We start from the raw sequence: 27,620 nt of genomic DNA, 5'->3' as shown, positions 1-27,620 counted from the left end.
GATACCTTCGCAAGCTTGGCGAAGACAGAGACTTGAAGGCCAGACATCCCTTTCCAGGTGACAATCCACCAAAGCCCGAGATACACTTTGGTCTCATTGCGTCAGGGGACATAGTGATGAACTCGGCCAAACAGAGAGATGGCATCGCGGAAAGAGAAAATACCATCGCTTTTGAGATGGAGGGTGCGGGGGTGTGGGAGATTTTGCCCTGCCTAGTGATCAAAGGGGCATGCGACTACGCAGACAGCTGGAAGCCCTCAGACAGAAGTGGCTATGTACACTAACAGTTCATGCGTTATGGTTCTAGACTCTTCATAATTGCTTGAATTGCTAACGCCCTGTTTGTAACGAGTGTTGGAGACGGTAGATAACCACACTCTTGGGCTGCAAGACGGGATTCTTTTCGGTATATCTAAGCGGCAATTGATTTTATAATATTTCATGTCATGTCATAATGTGAAACATGGAGGCTGTGCTGGTACAGCTTAACCTGTACCCTACCTACTGAGAAATGAGGCTGTCTAGCTTAAGAAACCAGAAAAGTGTGTACACCCTTCCCGGAACTCCGGCCGGTTCCCCACGGTCGTATGCAAGGAGTGTTCTAGAGGCCGACAGTTGAGGTTTGGGAAGTATGTGCGTTGAGCTGCCGCTTCCGCCCCTAAGTCTCAGAAATGTCAATTCCTCTCTTGACACAAAAAGGAGCCATAAAGGCCCTCAGGTTTATTAAAAGCTACGATACTTGGTCTCTCAATATGCAATGGCTAACCGGGCCAGACACGGGTAGGGAGTGGTGGGTCTAGGCTTGGCAAGCGATGAAGGAGGTCAGGTGACCGAGAGTTCCGAAGTTGGCCTCGGCAGCTCGAGTCGATCAAGTATGCGACCTGGCTCGCTCAGCATGTTATTGAAGTCGCCAGAGCTGGACATCATGTGATTGTCTGATTTTGTAATCTCATTATAAACACCATTCCAATCATTCATTAGCACTATGCGAGTCTAAGCTGCGCCTTTGACTGAGGCTCAGAGGATGACGTCTGGCCAATGTGAATGTTGGCTTCGGTTATGCTGCCAAGAAAGAGAAGACCAATCACAGTTCACTAGGCCAACCACGGACTGAGTTTTGGTGACATGAAATGGAACAACCCCCACCTACGTCAGACTTGCTGGACGCCTAGTGTCTGCCTCCAGTTTGCCTTGCGGCCAGAGCCTTTTTCAATCTACAGTCATGTTTGTAATTTGTGGCGGAGTTATTTCGTTTATGATTCAGTGCTTGCTCAGCAGCAACAGCAGCATTTAAGGGCATCTGTACCCATGATCCCAGCAACCATCATCGCCTCGAATCAGACCTAGTCTGAGTCCAGCCGAAGCATTCTTTCCCCCAGTCTCCATTCGTCTCGCTTTTACTCCTGCGTTTGAACACTCGAAAACCATGAAGAAACTCCAGTATGGCTTGCAGCTTCTCGCCTTCTTATCCTTGTTCGGCTCCGTCACAAGCCTCCCTATCAGATTCACACAGATCAAAAGTCCAAACATGAAGCCGCCCTGGACCCCCAGAGACTCGCAATGGAGTAACCGGTTCGAAGCTGGCTTGGAGTTTTACAACTTGTACTTAAAAGGCTTTGCTGCCATTCAGTGTTTTGGAAATATGGCACTGGCCTCCACGGTTGACGGGGGCGCGGACACGTGCGACACGAGCGATCCAACCCAGTCCACCATCCACGTCGACAAGGCCGACGCCATCCTCATGCCGGAGCAGTACCGAAAAGCACTGAATCACTTCAACAAGCTTGCATTGGACTATAAAATATTCCCCATGGCCTTGGAACCACGCCTGAAGCAAGACCCTGCAGCTTTACTGACACTTACCAACCTCCCTCGCGAAGCAAGATCGGCTGCCACGAAAAAGTTTGGGAGAATACTAGCGAAAGAGAACGCAAAGGACGACCAGAAAGCCCTTTCCAAAGCATCCAAATTAGCCATCCTAAGTGTTTCGCGGTCCAAGAGAGCAGCAAAGGACAACAAAAACATTGAACAGTGGTGGAAGGAAGCGCGTTCCAAGTCCACCAAGAAGGGCAAGGTGTTGTCTTTCAAGCCAGACGACGAAGAGGGCGTGGGTCTTATCGTGGGATACATTGCCAGGCAGGCCTTTGGCAAACTACTGGACTTTCTGGATGATGATCCTTATTATGGGCTTCACCCCGATGAGGACGATATCCCAAAAAACCTCCTCTCCAAGACAACTAAGTGGAAGAAGCATCCAGCAATCTCCAAGGGCGATTTGCCTGTCAGCATCCGAGAAGCCAATTTTTATGCTGCCCGGAAACTCCTGCATCCGAGCAAGGATGGTAAGAATTGAGAGGTACGACAGAATGGACGGCAGGGGGGGAGTTTACTGATGAGAGGATTGAAGATGCGCAATGGGGTACATTTTTTTATTAGAGCCTCGAGCAGACGTAAGGCTTTTCGTGGTGCGCTCATCAATCAGTAGCTAGTGAGACCAGAGTTCCCGTTGGACTGACCGTCCTCACCCGGTCCTCGAGATAGAGTCAAAGACCCCCTTTGGGTCAGGATGAGTTGAATTGTGGGCCTAGACTTTCTTTTTTTTTTTTTTTTAAATAAATATCTCAAGTTCCTTATCTTATAGTAAGCCTTTGATTGGAGGTGAGGTGTCAACATGTCGTGGATAGACCTAGGTGGTTAGTCACCAAAACCTTACGTTACGTGAAGGCTCTTGTCATATACAACCACCAACTTCACCTCAGCAACCATCACTTCGAGTTTCAATACTCATTATTGGTTCTTTTTGCAAAGTGGTCAGGTTTATGATCCAGTTTGACTTGTTGCGGGGCATCCAATCATGCCATTGGGTTGCAGGCCAAGCTTGACGATAAATTTCTGTGCACTTTTCGCTCAAATGCAATGGCCGATAGTATTGCGCTTAGCGGCCAATCACATGGACTTTATTGGCTTCAAATCAAAAGGTCTAAAAGGCCAACAATAGTCGTATTCAACAAGAGAGGAGGGGCTCACTGAGCTATTTTAGGCACTTTGCCTTTGGGCGTCATTGTCGCCCTGCTTGGGCAGCCACAGAATCATGAAACAACCACGCCTTTGGTGCCCCCAACAGAGTCGTTAAAAACAAGATCTTTCAAAGAGTGGGATGGTCGCCCCCAAAGAGACCTTCTACATCAGGGAAGACCTTCTGTCACTGCCGAGCCGAGCGGCTCTAGAAGCCGCTGACTTCCGCCACCAGACCAGCCCTAAAAGTCTCTCAGAAGACTTCTTCCAAGTTTAGGTCGAACGACTTTTGTACAAATGGTTCGATCCGATAGGATAGTTGGGCGCAGGGATCCAGGCTCTTAACAAATGGAGTAGGGTAAAGAGATTGAGCCCTGCCAGATTTGTTATAGGGTTACTGCATCGAAATTCCAGAACAACATGCCGAGTACCAGGTATTCTCTGCAGCTGACAGTGAGTGTGCTCTCAGGTCTCTGAATTGTAGACCGTGTCACATGGTCTTTCTTTACGAGAATAAATACCGAGGTCCAAATGCTTCAGCTCATGAAGAGCACCAACAATCCAAGGGCAAGAGACCGAGACGAGAAAAGAAAGAACCAAAATGTACAAATTTTGACAAACTCGAGTATTTTTTGGCTCTTGAATGCCTTTACAAACAAGATTTGTCTTGGCTTTTGGCCAACGCTCGCTTGTTGTAGCCGTGCTGACTGCCCCATACTCCAATCACGTTTATTTTGATGGAGTAATAGTTTAGGTTATGACATTTGTCAAGTCAATGCTTTATCGCTGAAAGGTCAATGGAACCGAAAGGGCCGAATCCTTTTACAGATGGAGCACAACAAATTGTTTAGCATTGTCGATATTTTCACACATACCGAATTACACAGGTGACTTGATGTTGGTTCATTGTATTCAAGTTCATGAATGTGTTCCGAGACATCGAATGCCTGAGACTTTCAAGGTCCGGGCTTGATTCAAGATCCCTGACCAAGCGCATGATCTAGTTCTTTGAGCCGTCACCAACCGGATCGCAACATGCATTGCCTAGCCTATCAAATAGCTTCGAACCGTTCAAAAGGGATAGATGGCGTGGGCCGGTTGGTTCAAACCAATACAAGCCTTGATGAAACAGCAGACGTGGCTGAGCCAAGAGGCGACCGGCTTGCCTATCTCGTCGCGTCTCCCATTACTCCATGACATTAGCAAGGTCAGCGTCGTGCAGGTACCAACCTGTGGCGACGCTCGCCATGCCTGAGGCGCGACTTGACTCGCATCTCCACTTGGGACCGCCGGCGACGGGATAGTTGTCTAGTTGACACGACCTTGATCCCGACAAGTGGATACGCCGCCGGCCACCGCCGGCCAGTCGCTGTGACGATCAACAATTCCAAGACCGGGAACGCTATGCCCTATCAGACATCGTCGTTACCAAGAGCCGTCGTTAGCGTCGGAAAGCTTCCTGATGTGCGGCTTTTTGAGGCTCTCTGAAAGGGGCGCCATGCAGTAGGCCTGCCAGACACAGGGCACCACATAAATTTCAGCCTCCCCTATGTTTTTGGGCGCGTTCAACTCCTCATCTTTCACCTGGGGAAAACTTGCTAAATGGCGCGCATCGGAAAGTACGTAAATACCACGCAATCAGCAGCTGACGGGGCGGACATGGAGGACGATTCGAATCGCGCCCGCCCCCGGAGTCCCCGGAGTGCCATCGCAACGGGCGAGTCCAGGGCACTCCACAAACTTCGTCAATCGTTTGCTAATAGCTTCTCGGACGCCCGTCGGTGATTCGAGGCTTACGGGCCGACGACTCCAGCACGGATGGGCCTTGCGGAGGTTTCAATGCCCATCACCAGATTTTTACGTACAACAACACGGGGCTCCTTATGGGGTGCCTCCCCTTCTCACCAACGTGGGGATCGTCTCCATTTCGACCGATGAGAGCTTGGGCCAGAATGATTCTGTTAAAAAGGGTCGCGTCTAGTCGCTTCCCCGGTGTCTTCTTTTGAAAATCGTGGAGTTCAAGCAGCTCGCTTCGTTTCTCTCCAGACTTTCCCCAGAATTACACCTCCCACTGCATCCATTCCTTCAACATGGACACCGCAAACAACATGATGATATCTCAGCAGCCACCGGCGCCCTCGGCCACGGAAAAGAACCACGGGCTTGACGACGACAAGATTGCCCAGATCAACGACTCCTACGACCAAGCCCCCGGCACCATCACCGACTTTGAGAAGCAAAAGATCGCCGAGGGAGAGGCGCACTTCCACCGTCTAGGATGGAAGCGCCTGACCGTCATCCTCATGGTCGAGGCCATTGGCCTTGGTCTTTTCAGTCTCCCCGGTGCTTTTGCGACTCTCGGTGTTGTAGCAGGAACCTTCTGCTGCGTTACGCTGGGTCTCATTGCCATCTACACTGGTTACATCATTGGTAAAGTCAAGGTGGTTTATCCCTCGATTGGCCACTATGGCGACATTGGTGGCCTCTTGATGGGCCGCTTCGGAGAGGAGCTGTTTGGCGGCATGTACGTGCTGCAGCTGATTCTCATGACTTCTTCCTACGTTCTCACGGGCACAATCGCCCTCAACGTTCTCAGCGACAAGGGAACATGCGGCGTTGTCTTTGGAATCGTCACAGCGATTCTCCTGTTTGTTTTGGCCATCCCACCCTCATTTACTGAAGCCGCTATTCTGGGCTACATCGACATTGTCTCCGTTATGTCCGCCATTCTCATCGCCGTCATCGCGTCGGGAGTCCAATCCTCCAACGCCCCTGGTGGTCTGGCCGCCGTCAACTGGTCAGCGTGGCCTGCCGAGGGCTGCACCTTCAAGGACGCCATGGTAGCCATCTGCAACATGATTTTCGCCTACAGTTTCTCCATGTTCATGACCCCATTCCAGTCTGAAATGCACACCCCATCAGACTACATGAAGTCAGTTTGGGTTCTGGGAATCGTTGAAATGGTCATCTACACCGTTACAGGCGTTCTCATCTACACCTTTATCGGAGCTGATGTTCAGAGCCCGGCTCTTCTCTCGCTCGACGGTGTCATGCCCAAGGTGGCCTTTGGCGTCGCCCTCCCCGTCATCTTTGTGTCCGGCGCCATCGGCAACACGGTTACTGCTCGCTATGTTCATATCCGTCTCTATAAGAACTCGATCATCCGATTCATCAACACCCCTAAGGGCTGGATCACCTGGATTGCCGTTCTGGCCGCCATCACGGCTCTTTCCTGGGTTCTCGGCGAGGCCATCCCCTTCTTCTCGGATCTCCTCTCGCTCATTTCCGCCCTGTTCGTGTCTGGCTTCATTCTGTACTTCCCACCTATCATGTGGTACAAGCTTCTCCTCAAGGGCAAGTGGTACGACCGAGAGAACATCCTCCATGCCATCTGCTGCGTGCTGGCCTTCCTCTTCGGTCTTCTCGTCCTCGTCGGAGGAACGTACGCCACCATCAAGGATATCGTAAGTCTCTCAAACCTGATTTTACCTTGTTTAATTTCAAAACTGACCCTTGGAACAGCAACACCATTACAAGATTGGTGCTTTCCGGACACCGTTCTCTTGCACCGAGTGAGCCGAGGGACAGCTCGTTTGAGTCCCCTCTGCTGGTTTTCGGAGTTGTTTGATGGATTTGTAAGATGTGGCAGTGTATATATGAATAGATCGCCAGTGTACAAGATTTGAAGCGTTATTCTCAGCCCAAGCGCATCCTTTCCTTTTATTCTTGAGTGCATGGGACAGATGTGGGCACCGACAGGGAGACGAAGACCCCTGCTGCAACAACACCCGCTGATAGCCGGCGATGCCAAGAAATGAGACTATAGCCATGAATGTCAGTAGCGAAACAAGTTAGATTTGAATGACTGATCGAAACCCCCATGTCTGGGGAGTGGGTAACGTCCCGGCGGCCATGTGGTGAGCCGCCGGCAAAGCAAGGTGAAAGATGACAGCTGAATTGCCACAGGTGGACACTTCTCCTCCTTCCCCTCGATCCGAGAGAGGTCCACCTGAAACTGGGGGAGATTCTTGAATGAGCGGAGAGAATGGGGTTACTGTGCTTTCCCCGTGGATTTCCGTTCCCCCATGTCTGCTCTTTGCGGAGGTTCTCCTTTCATTCAAGATGGGATGAAAAGGAAGTTCATGTCTCACAAGAGCCTCCAATAGTTCATGCACGATCCTGCGTAGTAAGATGCAGATACTTCGATCTTGGGAATCATCCCATGCTCCATCAAGAGCGAGATGAGATGTAGATGGACAACAGAAAAAGAAAAGAGCATGCAGATTCGTTCTCACCGCCGATTCATCTCGGATACTACATATCACATTACCCGAGATAGAGGGTCAAACATGACGACTGATCGTTCTGTAATAACGACACAACTGCCAGGGTGAACTCCTGTACTGACATTTCTACTGATGCATATTCCCCATACTATTTGCAGAATTCGGCAGCAACATTCGTCAAGCCCTCAGTAACCTTCTTTATCGAATCCACATCCGCCCATTCCTCTTTACCATGAAGACCCTCGCCCTTTGGACCCCAAAGCAAAGGCACAATCCCTTCTTGAGACAGTAGGGCACAGTCGGTCCAGAATGGACCCGCAGCCAAAGTAGCGTCCTTTCCTATAGCCTTGCCTGCGATATCGGCCACGAGCTTGGTGAAAGGGTGGTCCAGCGGAGTCGAATGAGCGGGACGACTGAACGTGACCTTCAGGTCAGCCTTGAAGCTGGGGACCTCGCTGGCCACCTTGGCCATGACCTTTCGGATCTCTCGTTCCACCGTCTCCGGCGTTTCTCCATCGACAGTTCGACGCTCCATGGTGATGGTGCATCGTGCAGGGTAAGAGGACGACTCCTCGCCTCCGCTGATGATGGAAGCATGAACCGTGCCGGTTCCCAAAGTTGGATCAGCAGGGCCCTCTTGGAGCCATTTCGCGTATCTTCCAAACTCAGCTAAGAAATACCCAGCGTTCACAATAGCATCGATACCGAGATCAGCCCTCGAGCCGTGTGCCGCAAGACCGTGGACTGTAAGCTCCAGAACGACAAAGCCCTTGTGGGCATGGACAATAGCGAGGTCTGTTGGCTCTGACACAATGGCAGCATCAGCCCGCCAGCCTGCACGCAGGACATCTTCGGTTCCGATACTGGCATCTTCTTCGTCGGCAACACCGGTGAAGATGACATCGCCTCGAAGACTGAGCTTCTTGGCATTGGCGAGAGCCACCATTGCGGCTGCGACGCCAGACTTCATGTCAGCCGCGCCACGACCGTAAAGCTTTCCATCAACAATCTTGCCACTGAGAGGATCATCCTCGTACCCCATCAGAGTAACGGTGTCGACGTGTCCGTTCAACATCAAACTCTTGCCGCCGCCAGAACCACGCGCGACACCAACAACCGACGGACGACCCTTGGTATACTCGATCCAGTGGGATTCCAGATCTCGGTGCTCCAACCAAGCCGTAACATAGCGAGCGATGGCTACTTCTCCGGGGCCAGGCACGGAGCCAAGCGTTGGGCTTGCCGAGTTGATCTGGACAAGGGTCTGTGTGAGGGCGACGGGATCATCACCAGAAACATCAAGGGGAGTTTCATAGTCTCTGTTGCGCTCTGTACAGAAGAGAACAATGACAGACTTCTCATCTAGACCCAGAGTTTTCTTGTCAGAGGACGTGAGTCTGCGGAGTGCAGCGAGCGAAGCAGCGCCACATGGTCCAGCCTCAACACCTTGCGACTGAAGGTACAGAGCAGCTTGGTGCGATTCAAAATCTGAAACCGTGAGGCTCGCATCCACGCCGTCTTTCAACAATTCCCAGGCAATGGTTGATGGAACTCCGCAGTTGAGGCCAGCCATGATGGTGCCAGATGTTGGGATCGTTGAGAACTCTCCCCTCTCAAGACTCTTCCACAGACAAGCCGCTGTGTCTGGCTCGACAGTAACGACAGAGGTCGAAGTCCCTTGTCTCTTGAAGTGGGAGGTGACAGCTTGAGCGAAGGAGCCAACACCAACGGGGGCAAAGACAAAATCGGCAGTAGAGGAGCCGAGCTGCGAGTCTACCTCGCGCATCATAGTGAGATAACCATCAACGATCCACTGTATCTGCGTCAGATTTTTAATGTCTTGATTGAAGGAGAAGAACTGACCTGAGGAATATCCTGGTAGTCACCAAAGGCATGGTCTTGGACCAAGATACCTTTCTCGTGCTTAGAGGCCGCCTCAACTTCCAAGATGGCATCTTCATAGCTTCCCTTGCTGATGACAACAGTAGCCCCCTCCGACTGAATGAGCTTGACGGTGGATGGATGCACAGTCAAGGGAACATGGATCTCGGCCCCAATGCCAAAGATGGCACCCATCCTCGCCACTGCACGCCCATGGTTACCCTCGGTAGCAGCATACAGCACCAGTTGATGAGACGCAGCAGCCTTCTTCACAGTCTCAATGTCAGAGTCAAGGGGCAGCCCCAGCTTCTGCGTGATGGAGCGAAATGAACCCCAAGAGGCGCCGAGGATCTTGAAGGCAGGCAGGCCAAAGCGGTTGGTCTCATCCTTGACGTGAACAGCAGCAACGCCGATTTCTTTGGCGATGCTCTCCAGGCTGACCAGTGGTGTTGGTTGGTAGTCGGGGAGGCTCTGGTGGAAGCGATCAATGACGTCCGTCGAGGAGGGGGCGGGGGAGGTCCATGATTTATCCTTGGAGTTGAAGTGAACAGGGCGACGAGCTGTGGCCATGATGACGGGGAAATGGAGTTTCCGAGAAGGATAAGGGGGTGAAGAAGGGATTCAGGGAACGAAGGGATTCACAGTGATTGGGTTGATGGAGAACAAACGGGTCTTTCAGATGATGGATATGAGGTAACAATGAAGGTCGGCTCAGCTCTTGATCCAAACATCCAAGTTGAGATGTTTTCTTCACTATCCAAGGAGATTTGAGAGATATTTATACTTGAAATATTTTCAGAGGGGGCATCAATTGATGGATGTCGACATTGGGCGATGCGCCTTCTGCGTACATTGGTAGTCGACCTTTGTCAGGTTGAAGGCGACGACTAAGATCCACAGCAAATGATGCCCCGCAGATGAGGAACCGGCCTCGGCATCATCACGAGTCGCGTATTCCGATATTCGCCCAGAGCATCTCTGAACAAGACCACCAGTTATTGCGACTTGGCGCAACTTGAGCGGTTAATTTGGACTCATTTCACGGGCTCAACTGTCTCCAAGGTGTACATTCAACACAAACATTCGTACTCTAAGCAACATTATCCATCCTAGACATCGAGCATCTCGTTTTTGTTGACCCCGCCAGATGTGAAAACAGTGCAACTTGGCAATCCGCCGCCCATGGTTCTTTTCAACAGCCTCGGAGTATCTCCCTTGAGACACTCTTCCACCCATCGCAACCGTGGATCTAGATGCTCGATGTCAAAGCTGGCTCCCTCCCGTGCTGCCAAGAAAAGCCTGGTGCAAGGGAATGTAATCTGGAACAAGTTCTATTGCTTTCCTTATCCTCATGCTAATGCAATGCGCCCCAATAGTGCCGGGAGCTGAACTGAAGACCCTCACGAGGCCGCAGCCACTGGGGAAATCTGACCACTAAAACTGCTTTAGGCGATAGCCATACCAATCATACACGCTGTAATAAGCCAACTTCTCAGCCCGAGGGGCCTGGATCACAGCGTGCAGCGGGTCGCAAATGGCGACCGGCCAAGGCAGATTCCCCCGAAAATAAGCTTAATACAAGAGGGCCTGTCGAGCCATGCTTTTGCAGCTTAATTCGGTCGATTTCTTTTCACTACTACTTCTCCTCAGACTCCCATTCAGAAAACAACTGTCGAGTATATTCGCCTCCGGTCGCCACTCCTCCTGCCAGCGTCAATCTAACGCCGCGCAATATCGTCCGCATACTCTCAGCATGGCTGCTCCAAAGATGGGCCCCTTCGAGCGTGGCCAAAGATACACCGGCTTGACAAAACAAGCTCAGCTGTTCTATGAACAACACAGGAAGGATTCCCAATCATGCGAAGAGAGTGCAAAGACGCTTTTTGAGGCGGTGACAGCCATCGCCGCTGCTCAAGGCACAACCTTGGACCAAGTTTTCGGTTTGCCTGATGCCTTCACCAACATGGTGTTTGATGGAGGCTTCGAGTATCATGGCCCCGAAAGTGTCGGCGAGTTCCTTTCCCATGCACAGTGGTTCTTCCTGTGCTCGCTCGTGGGACTTGGCAACGCGTCTGCTAGAGCGTCGTCACTCTTTTACTACATCAGTGCCACGCTGTGTCTAGAACCCCGTAGCTATCCCATCTATGCTCGGATGCGCCTCGGTTCTTGCTTCCGCCTCGCGAGAACACCTGAATCTCCTTTTCTGTACAAACGCCTTCTTCCATGGGCTCGGCTAGGCCACTTCTTCCAGGGCAGAGGAAACTGTACTGTTGTCATGATTGGAATGGAGCTGTTCGATGGCGACCTCACCTATGAGGACTCTACGAAACCCATTCACGATGTGGCACCCTTGCGACTGAACGCATGTGCGCATTCAACCATCATGAAGGCCATTTCGGACAGCATCTCCAAGCTTGCAGCCAAGGCTTCAAAGCAAACAGAGGACCCCGAAGCCGCCTCATCGTTTGACATTCGCAAGGAGTTCGACGCCGTCGCTCAGTCGTTGATTGCAAAATACGACAAAGTTCCCGATGAAGCTCTGGAAAGGGTGGGAGATTATGACAGGATCTATCAAAAAAAGTATCTCGGCCAAGATCCTGACCTCGGTGACTTCGTTTTCGAATTGAAGAAAGCGGCACCTACAAACGTCATTCGGCTCGACATATCCCATGGTTTCGCTGTAAACTCGCTTTGGGCGGAGACGGGGGCTTACGACGGTGCGTCATACGGAAAGTTCAGCTATGACGGCGCCGAGGAAAAGATCTTTCTAGAGGATGACGAGCTGATTACAGGGGCGACATGGAAGAAGGGGTTGTTGGCTGAGGATACCAGGAAGAAACTCATCTTCGACTTGACCATCACCACCACGAAGAGAACGCTTGGACCCTTTGGCACCGGCGGGGACGAGATTAGGGGGGATGCCGTGGAAGAAGAATGTTTCCAGGTTCCTGACAAGATGAAGGTCTGTGGCATGGTTGACCTGGCAAGCGAATTCATCGAGCACCGGGGCGACGTCGTCATGGAGAATGGGCCATACATTGCCGAGTTGCGCTTCCTTGTCGCTCCAGCCAACTGACGTTTTGGGCTCCGGGAGGAAGCACTTGGTGCATCATTGAGACTGATTTCGGTGGAAAGTATTTCTCATTTTGGGTGTTTCTTGGTCAAAAAAGCTGTCAGGAAGTGCTGTATTATGTTTGCAATGCTAGTTTGGGTTAATGAAGCGATATATGTGTAATAATCACGTATGCCCACACTATTAATCCGGTCAAAGACCTCTGCACACTCGCCCATTCTGCCACCGAAGAGTTTTGATCTCACGAGCTACAACCGAACCGTACCGACCAGCCCACGCCCCCAGATACGGCACATGCAGTGATCGCTAGGCCCTCGACAATATAAGGAAATTTCACCCTCAGGGGTCTCCTCAGCCTGCATCTGATGAAGAGGAGAGTTCCCGGAGTGGGGTGATAGTGGTTTTTGAGGACGAGTTATTCATCGGAAGCTCAAGTCTACCCACTTACTGTCTATGATGCTCAAGAGTTCCCCATCCATAATCCCGTGAACGTAGGCCTCCCCCACGATATGGTAATGCTCAGAGGAGTCCAAACTATCTTTCCGAATGATGAACGGCACACGCCCACCAGAAAGAAGGACTACTATATCGTCATGCTGAGCAGAGGGAGGTGCCAGGCCCATATACCCAGCCTTTGTGACAAAGAGCCTTCTGGACCACGCTATATGGTGCATAGTGCTCTCAAACCGCCCAGTATCTTTTCCCGAGGTTTCATTAGGAGGGAAAACATTCCGTAGCGCGCCAAGTATTGAGTCGATGCCAGGGGTCAAGCTTGAAGTCTCGCCTTCTTCCCTTGGAGCTGCATGGGAGCTCGCAAGATACTGTGAGAGTTCCTCCCTAGCTTGCGATGCAAATGCAGCAAAATGTTGGATCCACTCTTGTGGCACTGGATACTCGTGCGTTCCTAGGCCGATGTTTCCTATCAGCGTGCGCCAGAATGCGTCAATCATGGTGCCAGATTCGCCATTAACGGACGGATATCGTGCCCCAAAGTCCAGCATGCTCCCCCAATTCTCCAATCTAATCTGACTTGCTTGGTCTGCCAAGGGGGCAATTCTTTCTATCGTGTCGAACCTGTAGGCCGACAGCACCAGGGTGTTTGGGTCGGCGGATGAATATCGAGCTTCGACCTGCCGTCCTGTAGCAGCAGCGTACAGAGTCGAGTTTCCGCTCCTAGGTGGCATGCAGAGAATAGAAACAACCTGATGCACACTATAGTCGGGTACCCAACTTGGAAGTTGATGAAAATGCCGGAATTTCACATCCTCGATACCAGAAAGGATGTCAAGGGAGCCTTGGCTGATGAGGTGAAGGGTGACATCCCGGAAGACCTCGACTACCGACTTTCGATAGTCTGGTCGGAGTAGAGGTGGCAGAGGCTCAGACCTCCGACTCTCGGCCAAGTTCATCAGGGCAAATATCTTATCGACCGGCATCGTAGCCTTGAAACGCCGGGTCGATGCCAGCAAGAGATCCAGACTCTGACGTTCTCCCTCCCGATGCCGCATGCGGCAGTTCATCATGCCCGTCAGAAATCCCGCGGCGCCAGACACTTTGTACTCATCGTGAAGATGCTTGATCCAGGAACTTTCGACGAGGAATGTGGCAGCTCTTCCGAGAACATCAAAGGGTAGCATCAACAACCCACAGAATATCGAGGCGTTCCGAGAAACGGCGATTTCCTGAATGATCCAGGCACGTTTGAATGCGGACCGGGAAATGAAATGCATGAGAGCACCCCATTTTGGGGAGGGATAAACTGGCAATTCAACAGCATACATGTAAATAGGGTTAAGCAGAGCATCAATGCTAGGACGCTGATGGCCCGAGGCCGAGTGGGACATCTCCAGACGATTCAGCGACACCAGCATGTCCATGACATCCTCCGTGTGTTCGTCCGGTTCGCCGATCCAGAAAAGGTCCATAGAGGCGCGCTCATATATTGCACACATTTGCCCGATCTGCTGCACACGCTCATCCTGGTCGTCTTGGTTGATGCATATCTGATCAATCCAAATGATGCGCTCGCCGGCTGTCTGGCGGTAATTCTGGAGGAAGTTCCAGAGATTCAGGCTAATGGCCAGGTACTTTTCATTGATCAATATGGGCCGGAATATGTTGGGCAGACTCTCTTCATGCCATGTGTAAGACAACGCGATATATCTCGGAGTGTCTTGGGTAGCAAGGTCTGCATCAAACATCCGGCATCGTAAAATGTCTTGGCCGCCGTCTGATAGAACCTGAAGAAGACGAAAGCTGGTAGAATTTGGAAGGCGACCATACTCCAATTTCGGCGTGTCTTGTGGTACTTCAAGAGCTTGAGGGTTCACGCCCGGGAAAATCTCTGAGGCGTCCTCGCGGTTAGGTGCTCGCTGGCCTGAGATGGTGATAACAGTCTTTGGTTGAGAACTCATATTGGTCAGAAGCGTTGCGAAACTATACCATTTGGCCGTGGAGATACCAGTTGCCGATCGAGTTGAAGAGCCAAGACATGGAAGCCTCCAAATCGGAAGGGGTTGAAGATGAGCGCTGGAGCCTGGCTTACAAGGCAGATTGGGAGGCAGGGCAGAATTGCCGGAAGATAAAAAGTCCGGCAGACTCTTGCATGGGAATCAGCCTCATTCTATGAGGGGTTGAAGCTATTGGGCAGACCATTGTGAAGTTCCAGTGACCCAGGCCAACACGTCTACTTGCCAGTTAACATCTCGAAGAAATACAAGCGAGTGAGAAGGCGAGCCACTTATCTGCTTGGGCTCCACTTGGGAACTCAAAGGGACCTTCCTTTATAAGATGGTCCATTGAGTAGCCTTTTACCAGGTCGGTAGGTAGATGCATGAGTCGAGCATCGCTGACGGCCTGCGCCTTCCACAAACACCCGACGTTCGAGCCTGAGTCGCCCAATTCGATCACTGTGTTATTGAGATCGTTTGTTGGATCATACATAGGTCCTCACTGAGGTCCAATTACCTGGTGAAATGCAAGTCTCGAGAATAGCAATCTGGGCTGGGCCAATAGCGCTGTCTAGAAGCCGTTGACACCGCCAACGCTACAGCGGGGTTCACACATGGCGCGGGGACGTTAGGAGGGCAGTTGCTAACCAGAGTGACAACAACATTCGCTATCTACTAGAAGAAATAAATGCTACAATAAGTAGGCTCTGAGTTTCTGTTTGCAAGTACATTTTTATTCTTTTCTAGCCATGTCAGCCAGCGAAGGCGAGGAATCATCTCAGCGGACACAGTAGTTTTTTCTTCAAGCCACAGCGCGCCCTCTAAGTACCTCCCGCTAACACCATAGAGTACGTGAAAATTGCACCTTCAGACTCAAACAACGAAAAGATTGATCAAATGAAATTGACAGTTTACAAAATAATTGCCTCAAATGCAGACAATGTACATCAAGGCTGCAACAGTCGGTGCCCATTGGTTGGTTCTGTGAGGCTCCCCTTTCCGTCTAGACCGTCTTGACTCGATCAAAGTGACTAAGCCCAAAACTCCAACCATCCTCGCCGCGTGACGTTATCGCCAAACTCCGCTCTCACATCGTCGACCCGTTCCTCACTCACCACAGACTCATCCTGTGACTGAGCGACTCAATGCGACGATGGAGCTTTCACTAGACGACATCCTATACTCGGGCGGCGACAACACCGAACTGGCCATTCCGTATGACGACGTGGATGATCTCGCCCCTCAATCACGCAGCTCCTCAAACTCACTCGCAGGCGCCAATAGCCATGTCGACGCGCTCTCACACACCTCCAACCCAAGTAGCGGGCTCTATCTACCGAGTCCGGGCTTTCCAAATGCCCAGATCGACTGGCATGCCGACTTTCAGCAGGCCAGGGCCGTGACCGGTCCTCCCGCCGATGACTTCTCATTTCTGAATCAGCCCGCCCTTGACTGGGGTAATCCGCCGCCTCTACCGACCAGCAATGACCCGGTAAAGACGCCAATGACTACTATTGATGAGTTCTTCATCAAGAATGGCGCTTCTCGGCCTCCCGCGCCTTGCACAAACTGTCGCCGACGACGACTCCAATGCCTCATCCTCCACACCACCGTCGACAATCCCAACCCTACCAAGTCGTGCTCCAGCTGTGTCGCTCTGTTCCGTGAGTGCAGCTTATCTGGCCGTCAAAAGCGAGAACCTTCCGCCTTTGAGACGTCTGAACCAGTCATTGGTCATCTTCATGGAGTGAGCGAGGACAATGTTCTAGGTGTACCGACGACGATCCAGGAGGGTCAAAGCGGCCTGTCACACCCTCAAGAGCTTTCACTCACTGCATTGTCTGGTAAACGGGCGAATACACGATCTGTGCGAAAGACACGAGTGCTGAGAAACTGGTTCATCTCTCACATTGACCATCCCTATCCATCCGAGGAAGAAAAGGTCAGCCTCGCCCAGCAATCCGGACTGAGCCGGAGCCAGGTAGTCAACTGGTTCGCCAACACGAGACGTCGACATCGACTATCATCAGCCTACTCTACCTCTCCAGGCCGCGGTCGCCAAGGATTTGCACCGGGATCACCCATGCCTCACTACCTCCGCAAGAACATGTCGCCTATGGATCGCTGGCGCAACTCGCCTCCTGAAGAGGAAGGGGCCTCCGCATCCGCCATTCAGAACGCTCTCTCTGCTCAGTCCAGCGCTCACAGCTCATTCGAGGGCTACGACCTGGGGATATTTGATGTTCCCGGTTCGTCTGTGAGCAACGACTCGCTCTGGCAGTCTGCCTTTCAAGACGCTTCGTCAAACTCGGCGTCTTCATGTTACTCGTTCCGCTCAAGGGAAAACACGTTTCTGTCTCACTCTGCCAACAGCTCAGCGGGTGAAGGCCCTTCCATGTCACGACCTACATCATCGAGGTCAAAAAGCAAGAAGTTTGTGGGTTTCCAGTGCACGTTTTGTCGGCAAAGCTTTAAGAAAAAGTACGATTGGGTGCGACACGAGAGATCCATTCACCTCCCCGGTCTCGACGCGTGGATCTGTTCGCTTCCTGTCTCTCCCGACCAGTCGTTCCTCGTCTGGCGCGTCAACAAGAGCAGCCCTCAATGCCTCTTTTGCGGCAACGACTCACCAAGCGACGAACACATCCAGGCTCACGAGTTCGACACCTGTGCCGAGAGACCAGTCTCAGAGCGCAAGTTTACGCGCAAAGATCACCTCTGGCAGCATCTGCACAAGTTCCACGGCTGCCGCAAGTGGGACGGGTGGAAGCCGGACCTGAGCCTGCTCCAGCACCGCCAAGATGCGATCAGGAGCAAGTGCGGCTTCTGCCAAGTCATGATGGACAGCTGGGAGGAACGGGCGGATCACCTGGCAGCGCATTTCCGGTCGGGGTTGACGATGGAGCACTGGGTCGGCGGGTCAGGGATACATGATCCCGGGGATATGGATATCGAAGAGCGGCTTGTGACGTGACCGAGGAGGTTCCCAAGTGGGTATGCGGTCGGCATGTAGACCGGCTATGGGCCGTGACTCTGGGGTTGGACGTGGACTAGGGTCGGGAATAGTGATCAAGTAATGTCCAGACCCTGCAGCCTAGACACGTGCGGATCCTGTCAGCTGCCGGGCCTCCACTTGTCTAGCTCAACGGCCCCTTGGCATTGATCGTGTGAGGAGCCTCAAGAGGTAGTCTCAGAGTGCAATGCCAAAGGCCAGACAAAGTCTCCAACTTCCCCCAAGAAAACCACAGCTGAAAAAAAACTTCAAAACAAGAGTCATCATCCTTGCCCCTGTGGGGAGTCATGAAGTTGCATTGCAATACGGACATGTGAATCCGGAGTTCGGTTCGGCCTCCAACAAAACCCCCCACACCCCCGGTCAACTGACTTGTCAACCTCAGCCATCCATGCAAAGGCTCGAGGCCCAGAACCAGAAGATTCCTGTTTATTCCCCCCCGTCTCCCCGGGAGGATTACCTCTTTGGCTGGATCGGGAAACGTCGCACCGCTTGCGGGGTTTTTTTATTAATGGCGTTTGGGTTTTTTCTTTCGTCTTGAGTTCTCCTTCTTTCTCTCTCTCCTCGGTATTCTTTCCTTTCCTTCATTCTTACTCACATCTCTCTACTGTTTCTCCTTGCGTGTCTAGGCTGTCAACACCCTTCACTTCAACAACAACAAAACAACAAAGACCAATCCTCCAACAGTCAACATGATCATCACCCGCGCTCTCTCCGTCACCAACTTTGTTGTCGCCAGCTCGGCGCTCAGCTTCCAGGTGGGTGTGCTGTACCCGTGGCACAAGCAACTGGACGACGACTTCGAGGCCCTCAAGAGGGAGCACATGCGCGTCCTCACGGCCGTCGAGTCCAAGGTCGAGCAGGGCCAGGACTCTCCTGCCTTTGTCGACGAGAGCCGCCGCAGCATCCGTGGCATGCTGGGAAACCTGGCTGCTTGGAAGGCCTGAGCGAAAAAATGAGAGGCCGCCGACTTCGGGGGTTGGGCGTCAGCACCCCTTAAAACAACACACCAACAACACAAAACCTCCTCCTCCTCCCTCCCAAACTACACCTTGGCGATCGATGACAATACAATAGCGATGGAAACATCAATCAATCACCTTACATCGCTCTGGCATCCTTTGCCACTCTCTCACGACACTCAATCAACATTCTTGCGCATCCGGAGTTTCTCGGCGTTTTGCTTCGGCCCGGGTGGGGCCGGTCCACGGTCTCGATCCGGGTGATCACGTGCACCCCCGAGCGCCACCACGGTTTCTCCCGACCGCCGGACCATCATCACCGGGGGGCCTCGGTACGGGATCAAATCAGGGGGGTACACATACATTTACTTTTTTGGCTCATGATACACACACAACACAACATGCAGAAAGGAATAGTTGCATCTTGACATTTTTGTTCCTGTTTAGACAGCCTAGACATCAAGTCATATAACAGTTAGAATGAGATTTGCCTAAGACCGTTCACTCTCTCCCTCTCCGCGTGACGTCGTCAATGTCTGGAGTGCATGATCTATTTACCGCCCCCGTGTTCGCTTGGGTTTGATTCAAGGACAAATGGATCCGTTGGGCCGTGTTGCAGCGCCAAATGCTACGTAATCGCGACCGGGAACAGCATCCTTGCAGTCGGGAATAGGGTAGCTCTGCAGGACACCGGCCAGTAACGCAACGAAAAAGCAACTTTGTTTGCAACCCCAAGAAAGGCAGATACATGTGCGATAACCTTAAAACTACATGATGTATATATGTTGATAGCTCTTTTTCACGTTTGCCGGTTGTGACGGTGGGCTTAAGCATGGCATGCGCTGTCGATCCCTGTTCGCGACGTTGAATGGCAAACGCAAGCGTGTCTTGGTCACCAACAACAAGGTAAACATCAGTAAAGACGCTCAGATTCGCAACAATGTTAGCATAAGATATGATAGTTCCACAATAAGAATCCGTATGTTTATCTGGATGATTGTAGTGTTAGAGCCATTATTTGACCGAGTTCGCGCGTAGTCGTTACACGCCTTGGGAGCACTCTGCCAGTCAGGAAACATCTAGAGTTATAGTGGACCCAGCCCAGCCTTAACAATGGTTTATTCTAGGAGACGATGCTTTATTGCCTTCTCAACCTCTTGTCCTAGATCGGCCGAGTCGAGAGGGAAATCACAAGATGGGATACATGAGCACCTGTAGCTTTGAATCGACTTCATAATGATTTAATACCTTCGGTATTGCAATTTCGTCAACATTGAGCCATACAAAGCATTAGGAATAACACAGAGAACACAGATGAATAGATATCCATTGGTCAATAATCGGGTAGATCAGACTACAATCACGTTGTTTCTTTGCAACGTAGTTTCGAAGGAAGCACTAGTTTCAACTGGTCATCTCATTTGCTGCTATGCCAGGCTCATTTAATGGCCACGAAACTATGTTCAATTACCATTTCATCTTTCCCTTTACGCGTGGTTACTTTCACAGGATACTCATCTCAGACCAAATACACGCACTACCAGCCAACTGGATAGTGTTGAGCACCCCTTGGCGAGGTTCGAGCTTATCGTATTGCACATGTCCCACGCAGTCAAGTCGCAATTGTGATGCACTGATTCTTCATTAGAAATTAAATCCGCTATCATCTTTGATAACCCCCCACCCCAGCTTGGCTGCCTGTCATGAGAAGGCCTTGTTCAGCACCAGGCTTACTGAGCACCGCACACGCGCGTGAGGCTGGTGTCATCCAAGACAATAAGGACGAGGCTGAAATCGCCATCGCAGCTGACATTGAAGATGACCTCGACGTCGGTGACATCCTCAGTCTCGCTGGGCGTGCTCCAGAAGGCCTCTCCCCGCTGCCAGCCGATTTGGCCCAAGGTGCCGACCTCTGTGCCCTGGGCGAGCTCTTGACCGTTGATGCTTGGGGTGACATAGCAGGCAAAGAAGGGTGCGCTGACGGCGCTGTAGTTGATCAAGTAGTACTGGAGCCGGTAGTTGTGAGGGCTAACCCTGGGAATGGTCTGGCTAAACTGCCTTGTTCTGTCGGCTTGCGTCAAAGAGGCGACGCTGATTGGGTTGTTAGTCTCTCTGTGTGTGTCAACGGATGTTAGAGTTAGATGACATACACGCCGTAGGGCTGTGAACGGGACAGCTCGCTGCTGAATCGAGTTCCTTGACCAAAGACCCAAGGGGTACCGTTGTCGTTGTCGTCGAAGCTGGGGTTGACAAGGATCTGGGTTTCGACACAGACCTCAGCGGAAGAGGTTGTGGCGGTGGTGCTGGCGATGGTTGAAGACTCTTGAGTGGAGGTAGAGGCCTCTGTGATGGTCGTGGAGGTTTCGATGCTGACAGTGGAGGAGGACTCGGTAGCCGTGGATGACTCGACACTGATGGTGCTGGATGTCTCGGTGGCTGTGGAAGATGCCACGCTGACGGTTGAAGATGCCTCTGTGGTGGTGGTAGCCACGGTCGTCGATCCTGAGGGTCGGCAGACGGCAGCGTTGGCGCCGAGGGCACCAAAGGCAGCGAGGAGGGCGACAAAGTGACGAGCCATTGTGAATGGAATTAATTAACGAGTGACAGATAGCAAAAGCTACAGAAGATCAAGCGAGAGACAACGAGCGACTGCTTGAGAAACACGAGAAGGGCGATCTCTGATCCTTATGAATACCCACTTACAAGATAAAAATGTCAGTGTTGTTGGTTGTTCGCAATCTCTCGATGCAAGACTAATCACTTCCGGACGAGCCGCTACCGTTGAAGACCCGTATTTACTTGTTAGCGCGCAGCTGAAGCCAATATTTTGCCAAACTATCGACTCTAGATCAAATGGTTTCCAGGCACGTAGCGAATCAGTGATCTTGCCGAGAAGTGACGGGCGCCTCGCTTCTCCGATGCATGTTCGACGATTGCGCGTCTCGAGGAAGTAATGAGCCAACATATGGTAGAAAAGACATGTATAATGGATAATTGCTGACTGTAAAGCATGGGTATTCGTGTATCTGCGTGCATCGCTAATAAAAAACCTTCCCGTCCGGCGTTCGGTGGTGTTGAGGCCGTGTTCTTCCTCCATCCACCGAGCACTTCAACAAACAACCACAATCATGGATATCCTCCTTTATTCATCCACCTTGAAGTGAACCGGGTTGTTGATGCTATTCGTCAAAGCAACCTGGAAATAACCCGCCGTCGACTCCTGCGACGCCGCCACGCGAATGGGTGTTGAGTCGAATTGTTGCGAGATCCTGACCACCATGGGCGTCTCGCCGCTGGTGATGTCACCGAGATGCGAGCTGATGCGCAGGAGGATGACAAGAATACCGAATAGGGCGCCCGTCGCGGCGAGCTTGATGAGCAGGTCGAAGAAGGCGATGACCTTGAGGAAGCTGGATGACTTCTCGGGAGGGGCCATGATGGGCGCGGGAGGCTGTGTAAGCGTTGGGTTGGCGTCTGGGGTCGGGGTCTTTTCAGCCATCAATCGAATGAGGCGCGATGGCGTTTCGATAAGTGGCGGGTCGAGTCAAGCGTGGTGCAGAGTGTGAAGTGTGAGTTGGTGATGGCTTGCCCAGGCTCAGAATTCCGCCAAATAAGCACCAAAGAGAAGGACAAGATCAGATACAAAGGCAGGACAAGAGACTGGGAAAAGTGGACTTAAATAGAGTGCATCTCACAGCAACCATATCCTCGCAGGGCTGAAAGATATCCAGGATCCAGCGTTTCAATTAGGCTCATAACCTCATTCAAGGGGCACGCCGTGATTCTTGGCATGTTGCAGCGCAGATGGTGGCTGACACAGGGTACGGATAGCACACTAACACTTTTGCTATGGCTTAGCCAATGACTTGGGCGAGGTGCCCGCTCTTCTGATAAGCGAACATCTTATCGGCGCCACATTGTACCGTCTGCTGGGATCTTCTCCAGCTGAACGACACCCCTGTCGAGTTAGAGCAATCCTCACACATCACAACTGCACGAAATCGAGTTAGGCATCCGAGCAGCAGCGGCCGGTTTGCCAAGATCAGTTAGACCTTTATTAATAGAGCCTCCTATCGGCAAGTCAAATTCGATAATCGTTCTTGATGCATCTTGTGAAACCGCCACATGACCTCCCGCAGATTCCCGTGCCACACGGCGACACCACCCCAGATTCCAGAACACTTTTCGACCCAACACTCCCGCGATGGACTAGACCTCTCAAACATGATTCATTGGCTTGCCAGTCAAGAAGACCTCAATTGTAATGCCGGCACCTGCAGTTGTCACAACGTAGGATGAAGCTGGTGTCGACATCCTCGATCCAGCAGCCGAAATCATTTCCACAGTTGCGGCAATCGTCGCGGTTTTCCACAATGTCCAGGAGGTCGTCAATCTTCTTTTCCAATGCTGCCAGTTCGTTTCTGGCTGTGTTTTTCTGAGCAGTGACACTGTTGTGTTGGGTGGTCAGAGTCGTCATTCGCTGCTGCAGTGCGTCGCGTTCAGACCACAACTTCGCGTAATTCTGCTTTTCAGTGTCGAGGGCCTTTTGAAGGCTGTCGCGCGAGGACAGCAGAGCCGCTGCTCTAGTTCTCTCTGACTCGTAATCCTGCTTGATGCGGTCGCATCCAGACACGGCTGCGAGTTTCTGCTTTCTCTCCTCGTCAAGTGCACGTTGAGCACTGTCGCGTTCCATCACCAAGTCCAAGTTCTTGGTGGCAAGGTCACACTCTGTAGATACGGCCGAAAAACTGTCCTTCAGGCCAGAGAGGTTTTGCTGGAGTCTGTCGATGTTCTCTTGATCCCGCACCCTTTGATCCTGGATCTTCGCAAGCTGATTCTCATTCGCCTGCAGCTTGGCAACAGTCTTTTGGAGGAGCTTCAAGCCGAAGTTGGGCAGGGCCATGAGCTTTTCGAAACCGGTAGTGTTCAACAGTATCTGGACGTGCTCCGCGGCGAAGGAAAAAACCAGATCGTGGAGCTGGGTGTCCTCACTCGATTTGTGGGCGGCAATGGCTAGGTACGGAAATATTTCGACGGGGAACTCGTCGCTTGAGATGATGTCCTGGATGTACCTGGTTGCGCGATCGCAAAGCTTAGGCAGCTTATAGTAATGGCCAATCGCGTTCACTTCGACATGGCAAAGGAGGCTATCGCGCACCACGGCCGGGGGAGGAGTAGATGGAGGAGAGGGGCCCGGAGGCAGAGTTTCGAGCGTGCTGTTTCCAGATCCGCTGACTGCAAATGATGAGAATCGGAATTCACCAGACGCAAGACGCACGGGAGAGAGGCCGTTACCTTGCATGTTGGGAGGAGGCGCCCACTCAGACGTGTTGGCCATGCAGAGGACATCTCCGTTGATGATGTAGTCCTCGTGATAGAGGAAATCAACCATGCATTCGACTGTGGCAAGGTCGAAGCCTGTGATGTGGAGCGAGCTGCTCCGTGACTCCTGAAGATAAGGTGAGCAAACTGTGCTGGTGCTTCGAAGTAAACACCGTCAGCGATGACATACCTTTGAGGCCTTCTCCAAAGCCGAGGCGATGACGGGAGACTGGGCACAGACGACGACTTTGTGAAGCTTAAACTTCTTTCCCTGGCAGGTGATGGTGCAGTCGCTGAACTTGCCCGTCTGGAGAAGTTCAGAGAGCATGCCGTTATTGACGGCCGGAGGTAGCATGTTGACTAGAGGTGAAGTGCAAAGTGCAGCAATAGAGATCAAGGGTCGCACGCGAGCTGAGTATTGTATCCCGATGCGGCCGCGCTCCGACAGAGGCGAAACAGGGGAGAGTTGAAAGAACGAGAGATGAGAGAAAGAGAAGAAAAACGCGCCTCACGATCATGAGTCGCGATAATTTCGCGTGCCTGTTCGTGCATCCTAAGGCTTAGGATGAGGGGTGCTGGGCAACTGGCCTCTCCTCTCGCTGCGGCAGGAACGCGCCGCTGCTCCCGAGCTCCCGAAAGTGACCCACGGAGAATTTCAATCACTGTAATCTCAATAGCCATGGCTGGCGCTATACAGAGGGGGAAAATTAGATGGGTCTAAACTGGCTGAGTAGAACTGAAAAAAGGTGCAATGAGGATATCTTGTCATTGGCGTTGACTTGTCCCGCAGCGCCTCCCAACTCACTCAGAACAGTATCGATATGCTCTACCTACCATTCCACTTCAGTTTGACCATGATTGAGTGTAAGGCTCTTTGGATGTGATAACTCTTTACAATAAATCTTTGCGCAGCGGCCATCAAAATCGCCAAGGCAACGAATACCACCTATGCACTCAGCTCGGCTTGCCCTGCCAATAAGTTCGAGCGCCTCCAAGTCCACAAGCCTCTACGACCAAGTTTGATAGAAATTGTCTTAACTTAATATGAAAGTAATAATTACCATTCGCTTATATCCAAGTTTGGCTGTTTGGGTGTGGAAATGGGGATAATGCTCAGCGATTTCTAGCACCAGCAACGACCACCTTGAAGGAAAGCAAGATAACTCCGATACCATTTCCCCATGGAACCAGAGGAAGAAATGCTAGGTATGCACATGTGCATATATCAGAAGCAGACTTGTCCATGCTCAATACTCAAACAGTCTGATATCTGGGACGAGGCACGGGGATGTTCATCCACATACCTGACCCGAGAGGAGAGACAAAGAGGTAAAAAGTCTGAAAGGAGTCGACCTTATTTCTTTTGAGTTTCTTCTAGTTTTTCAAGAATAGTGCCAGGAACGACATCCCATTCTCACAGTCTTCGATGACAATGGGTTCATTGACAGCGCCGCTTGAATACCTTTGTATTCTCCCTCGCTCACATCATACGTTCCCATTCTCTTAGGATTATCCAGAAGCGGTCAGGATCACCATAAAACCACCCAAGACCTGTTTTTATTGGACAATTGTTAGTTGGGCGCCACAGCCTGCATCTCCCCCCTCCCCCTGTCACCTCAAAAGCTCGCAGCGATGTTATCGCAACAGCGTATTTAGGTGAAATCAGTTTACGTCGCTGCGATGATTTCCTTTTATTTAACCACAAACTTTTCCGCTCAGAAATTCTTCATGACCCAGCGCTCTCATCCGACCTCATTATCGTCACTTTTCATCGCACAGCGCAAAGGTCAACAATCCGCTCCCGCTCCGCCCAGGCTTGAGAACCCCATGTCCACTAGAGAGGTAGGCACTCATCTAAGCAGCCTTGCCTTTTTATGAGACTATTATTTTCGCCTCTATGCGTCCTATTTCTGACTTGACCAGGTTCAAACAGACACCCCTCGGACTGAAGGCTCAGGGAATAAGGGGCAGCCATACCAAATCCAGCGTCTGCTCAATAACGACCCAGAGAACGACACCACTCTTTTGGGCTTTGTTTTTCAGCGCTCGCTGGCAAATGAGGTAGATCCTGGAGTTCCCGCCGAAAATTTGGTTCACTTCCCACAAACGAGCGGAGATTATTATTCTTTGGCCTCAGGAGCAGTCGGATATCACAAACAACGATCCGGTAGCCGTATCGGAAACATCAAAGCACGCTTCGGTAGCGGTCTAGGCGGCTAGTTGCAGGATACGCCTATCTTAGGATATATCCCCATACTCATTTTGACTGCGCAACCCGAGACCACCTCATGTCGCCCCAAAGCATTTCTCAGCGCCAGGGTGTCAAAGGTGACGGTCCTGTGCCGCAACGCAACGCTCTCGACGCCTTAAAACGACCCGAAACCATGAAAAAACAACAACCAGATCTCAAACTTCGCTGCCCCATCCGTGCTCATGCCGACAAATGCCTTGATGATGGCATGCAGGTTGGGTTGCTCGCCTGTGAGAAAGGCAAGACCTTCCCAGCGATAGACAAACTCAAGTAAGTCGCGTGCTCCGAAAGCTAGTTGGTACTCCCACTAACTTATGCCACGATGTAAGTGAACATCTATCCCGGGTCCATTCGCTCAAGTACATATGTCTGCCCTGCAAGACGAAATTCCCGTCCGTCAACAAAGCTGATCTGGCAAAACTGAGGCACGACCATCCTTGTGAAGAGAAACCCTGGCCTAAGGAAGGAAAACACGTCAATCAATGGAACTTGATGAGCCAGGAGCAGCATGATCGATGGTCCGTCTGGACAAGGTCTAACAATGAACGCCGCCAACCTGAAGATGGGCAACGAGAAAAGAAAGCGTTTTGGAGCTGGAGGAAGATTTATGAGAGGCTCTATCCAAACACCGTCGACTTTCCAGCTGCATTTTTTCCAGCGGAGCGATTGGGTGATGATGATAAGACGGCTTCCAATGACAAGGAGAAGAGCATTGACACTCAGCCGAGAGTGGAGGCAGAACAAACTCCTGTCGCCAACACTGGAGTCCCATCCAGACCACCGACAGGCCCAAACTTTCTCAAGAGCAACGACCCGGTCTGGTTTGTGAATCCTCTCTCCGCCGACTTGGGGGTTGATCAGCAACGCTGCCCAGAAACAGAAAGCAGCGTCTCATGGCTCGAAACCTCGACTGGCCCTGGCTCCATGGCATACTCATCGACATCGGGTACTACTGACTATCTGAGGCCACAGACTCCCTCCTACAATCCCTTCACTAATGAAAATGCGCCTGATTGGGTATTCCACATTGGTGATGCTCAGCCTTACACTGTTGAGAGGGAAATGGACATCTTCGGTGGGAATCCGGAGGATTTCATCATCCAGGAGGCCCAAGCTTTCCCGAAGTGAGCGACTAAGGGGACTCCTGAGAAAAGGCTGCGCAGAGGTTTGAGTTGCTGGGTGCCGAAGGATTTCTGTAGTTGGCCCTAGGAATGAATGTTGGGTCAGAGTTGCATAAATGAACCAATGTGTCGTTTGTTAGTAACTGGTTTTATTTCACACCCTACAATTGCATGAACATTTTTGCTTTATCTGGAATGAGGCGATATAGATAGAAGCTCGAGTCTTGACGTGTTTGTAGGTTAAAA

The 27,620-nt window shown here is 51.6% G+C and overlaps 10 protein-coding genes across 10 annotated transcripts; 5 read left to right on the top strand and 5 right to left on the bottom strand.

The window, feature by feature from the left end:
* Positions 1-1,426: 1,426 nt before the first annotated feature.
* Positions 1,427-2,353, top strand: NCS54_00501300 (Hypothetical protein; the record flags this gene model as incomplete). Its single annotated transcript, XM_053150530.1, has 1 exon — positions 1,427-2,353. The coding sequence occupies one exon, from the start codon at positions 1,427-1,429 to the stop codon at positions 2,351-2,353; it is 927 nt and encodes a 308-aa protein (XP_053006505.1).
* Positions 2,354-5,105: 2,752 nt separating this feature from the next.
* Positions 5,106-6,591, top strand: NCS54_00501200 (Aa-trans domain-containing protein; the record flags this gene model as incomplete). Its single annotated transcript, XM_053150529.1, has 2 exons — positions 5,106-6,479; positions 6,538-6,591. 2 exons carry the CDS (start codon positions 5,106-5,108, stop codon positions 6,589-6,591), a joined length of 1,428 nt encoding a protein of 475 aa, XP_053006504.1.
* An 858-nt stretch (positions 6,592-7,449) lies between these two features.
* Positions 7,450-9,752, bottom strand: NCS54_00501100 (Hypothetical protein; the record flags this gene model as incomplete). Its single annotated transcript, XM_053150528.1, has 2 exons — positions 7,450-9,114; positions 9,165-9,752. The coding sequence occupies 2 exons, from the start codon at positions 9,750-9,752 to the stop codon at positions 7,450-7,452; spliced, it is 2,253 nt and encodes a 750-aa protein (XP_053006503.1).
* A 1,183-nt stretch (positions 9,753-10,935) lies between these two features.
* NCS54_00501000 (Hypothetical protein) lies at positions 10,936-12,258 on the top strand (the record flags this gene model as incomplete). The annotated part of the gene is made up of 1 exon (XM_053150527.1): positions 10,936-12,258. One exon carries the CDS (start codon positions 10,936-10,938, stop codon positions 12,256-12,258), a length of 1,323 nt encoding a protein of 440 aa, XP_053006502.1.
* Positions 12,259-12,674: 416 nt separating this feature from the next.
* NCS54_00500900 (HET domain-containing protein) lies at positions 12,675-14,669 on the bottom strand (the record flags this gene model as incomplete). The annotated part of the gene is made up of 1 exon (XM_053150526.1): positions 12,675-14,669. One exon carries the CDS (start codon positions 14,667-14,669, stop codon positions 12,675-12,677), a length of 1,995 nt encoding a protein of 664 aa, XP_053006501.1.
* Positions 14,670-15,858: 1,189 nt separating this feature from the next.
* NCS54_00500800 (Hypothetical protein) lies at positions 15,859-18,665 on the top strand (the record flags this gene model as incomplete). The annotated part of the gene is made up of 2 exons (XM_053150525.1): positions 15,859-17,670; positions 18,348-18,665. 2 exons carry the CDS (start codon positions 15,859-15,861, stop codon positions 18,663-18,665), a joined length of 2,130 nt encoding a protein of 709 aa, XP_053006500.1.
* Positions 18,666-20,410: 1,745 nt separating this feature from the next.
* Positions 20,411-21,258, bottom strand: NCS54_00500700 (Hypothetical protein; the record flags this gene model as incomplete). The annotated part of the gene is made up of 2 exons (XM_053150524.1): positions 20,411-20,771; positions 20,831-21,258. The coding sequence occupies 2 exons, from the start codon at positions 21,256-21,258 to the stop codon at positions 20,411-20,413; spliced, it is 789 nt and encodes a 262-aa protein (XP_053006499.1).
* A 564-nt stretch (positions 21,259-21,822) lies between these two features.
* On the bottom strand, positions 21,823-22,179 carry NCS54_00500600 (Hypothetical protein; the record flags this gene model as incomplete). The annotated part of the gene is made up of 1 exon (XM_053150523.1): positions 21,823-22,179. One exon carries the CDS (start codon positions 22,177-22,179, stop codon positions 21,823-21,825), a length of 357 nt encoding a protein of 118 aa, XP_053006498.1.
* Positions 22,180-22,935: 756 nt separating this feature from the next.
* On the bottom strand, positions 22,936-24,357 carry NCS54_00500500 (BTB domain-containing protein; the record flags this gene model as incomplete). Its single annotated transcript, XM_053150522.1, has 2 exons — positions 22,936-24,129; positions 24,193-24,357. The coding sequence occupies 2 exons, from the start codon at positions 24,355-24,357 to the stop codon at positions 22,936-22,938; spliced, it is 1,359 nt and encodes a 452-aa protein (XP_053006497.1).
* Positions 24,358-26,290: 1,933 nt separating this feature from the next.
* On the top strand, positions 26,291-27,381 carry NCS54_00500400 (Hypothetical protein; the record flags this gene model as incomplete). Its single annotated transcript, XM_053150521.1, has 2 exons — positions 26,291-26,523; positions 26,583-27,381. 2 exons carry the CDS (start codon positions 26,291-26,293, stop codon positions 27,379-27,381), a joined length of 1,032 nt encoding a protein of 343 aa, XP_053006496.1.
* Positions 27,382-27,620: the final 239 nt, after the last annotated feature.

Source organism: Fusarium falciforme, chromosome 4 (genome assembly GCF_026873545.1).
Source record: "Fusarium falciforme chromosome 4, complete sequence".
NCBI classification, from domain to species: domain Eukaryota; kingdom Fungi; phylum Ascomycota; class Sordariomycetes; order Hypocreales; family Nectriaceae; genus Fusarium; species Fusarium falciforme.
This window is presented reverse-complemented; position numbering and strand designations above follow the sequence as displayed.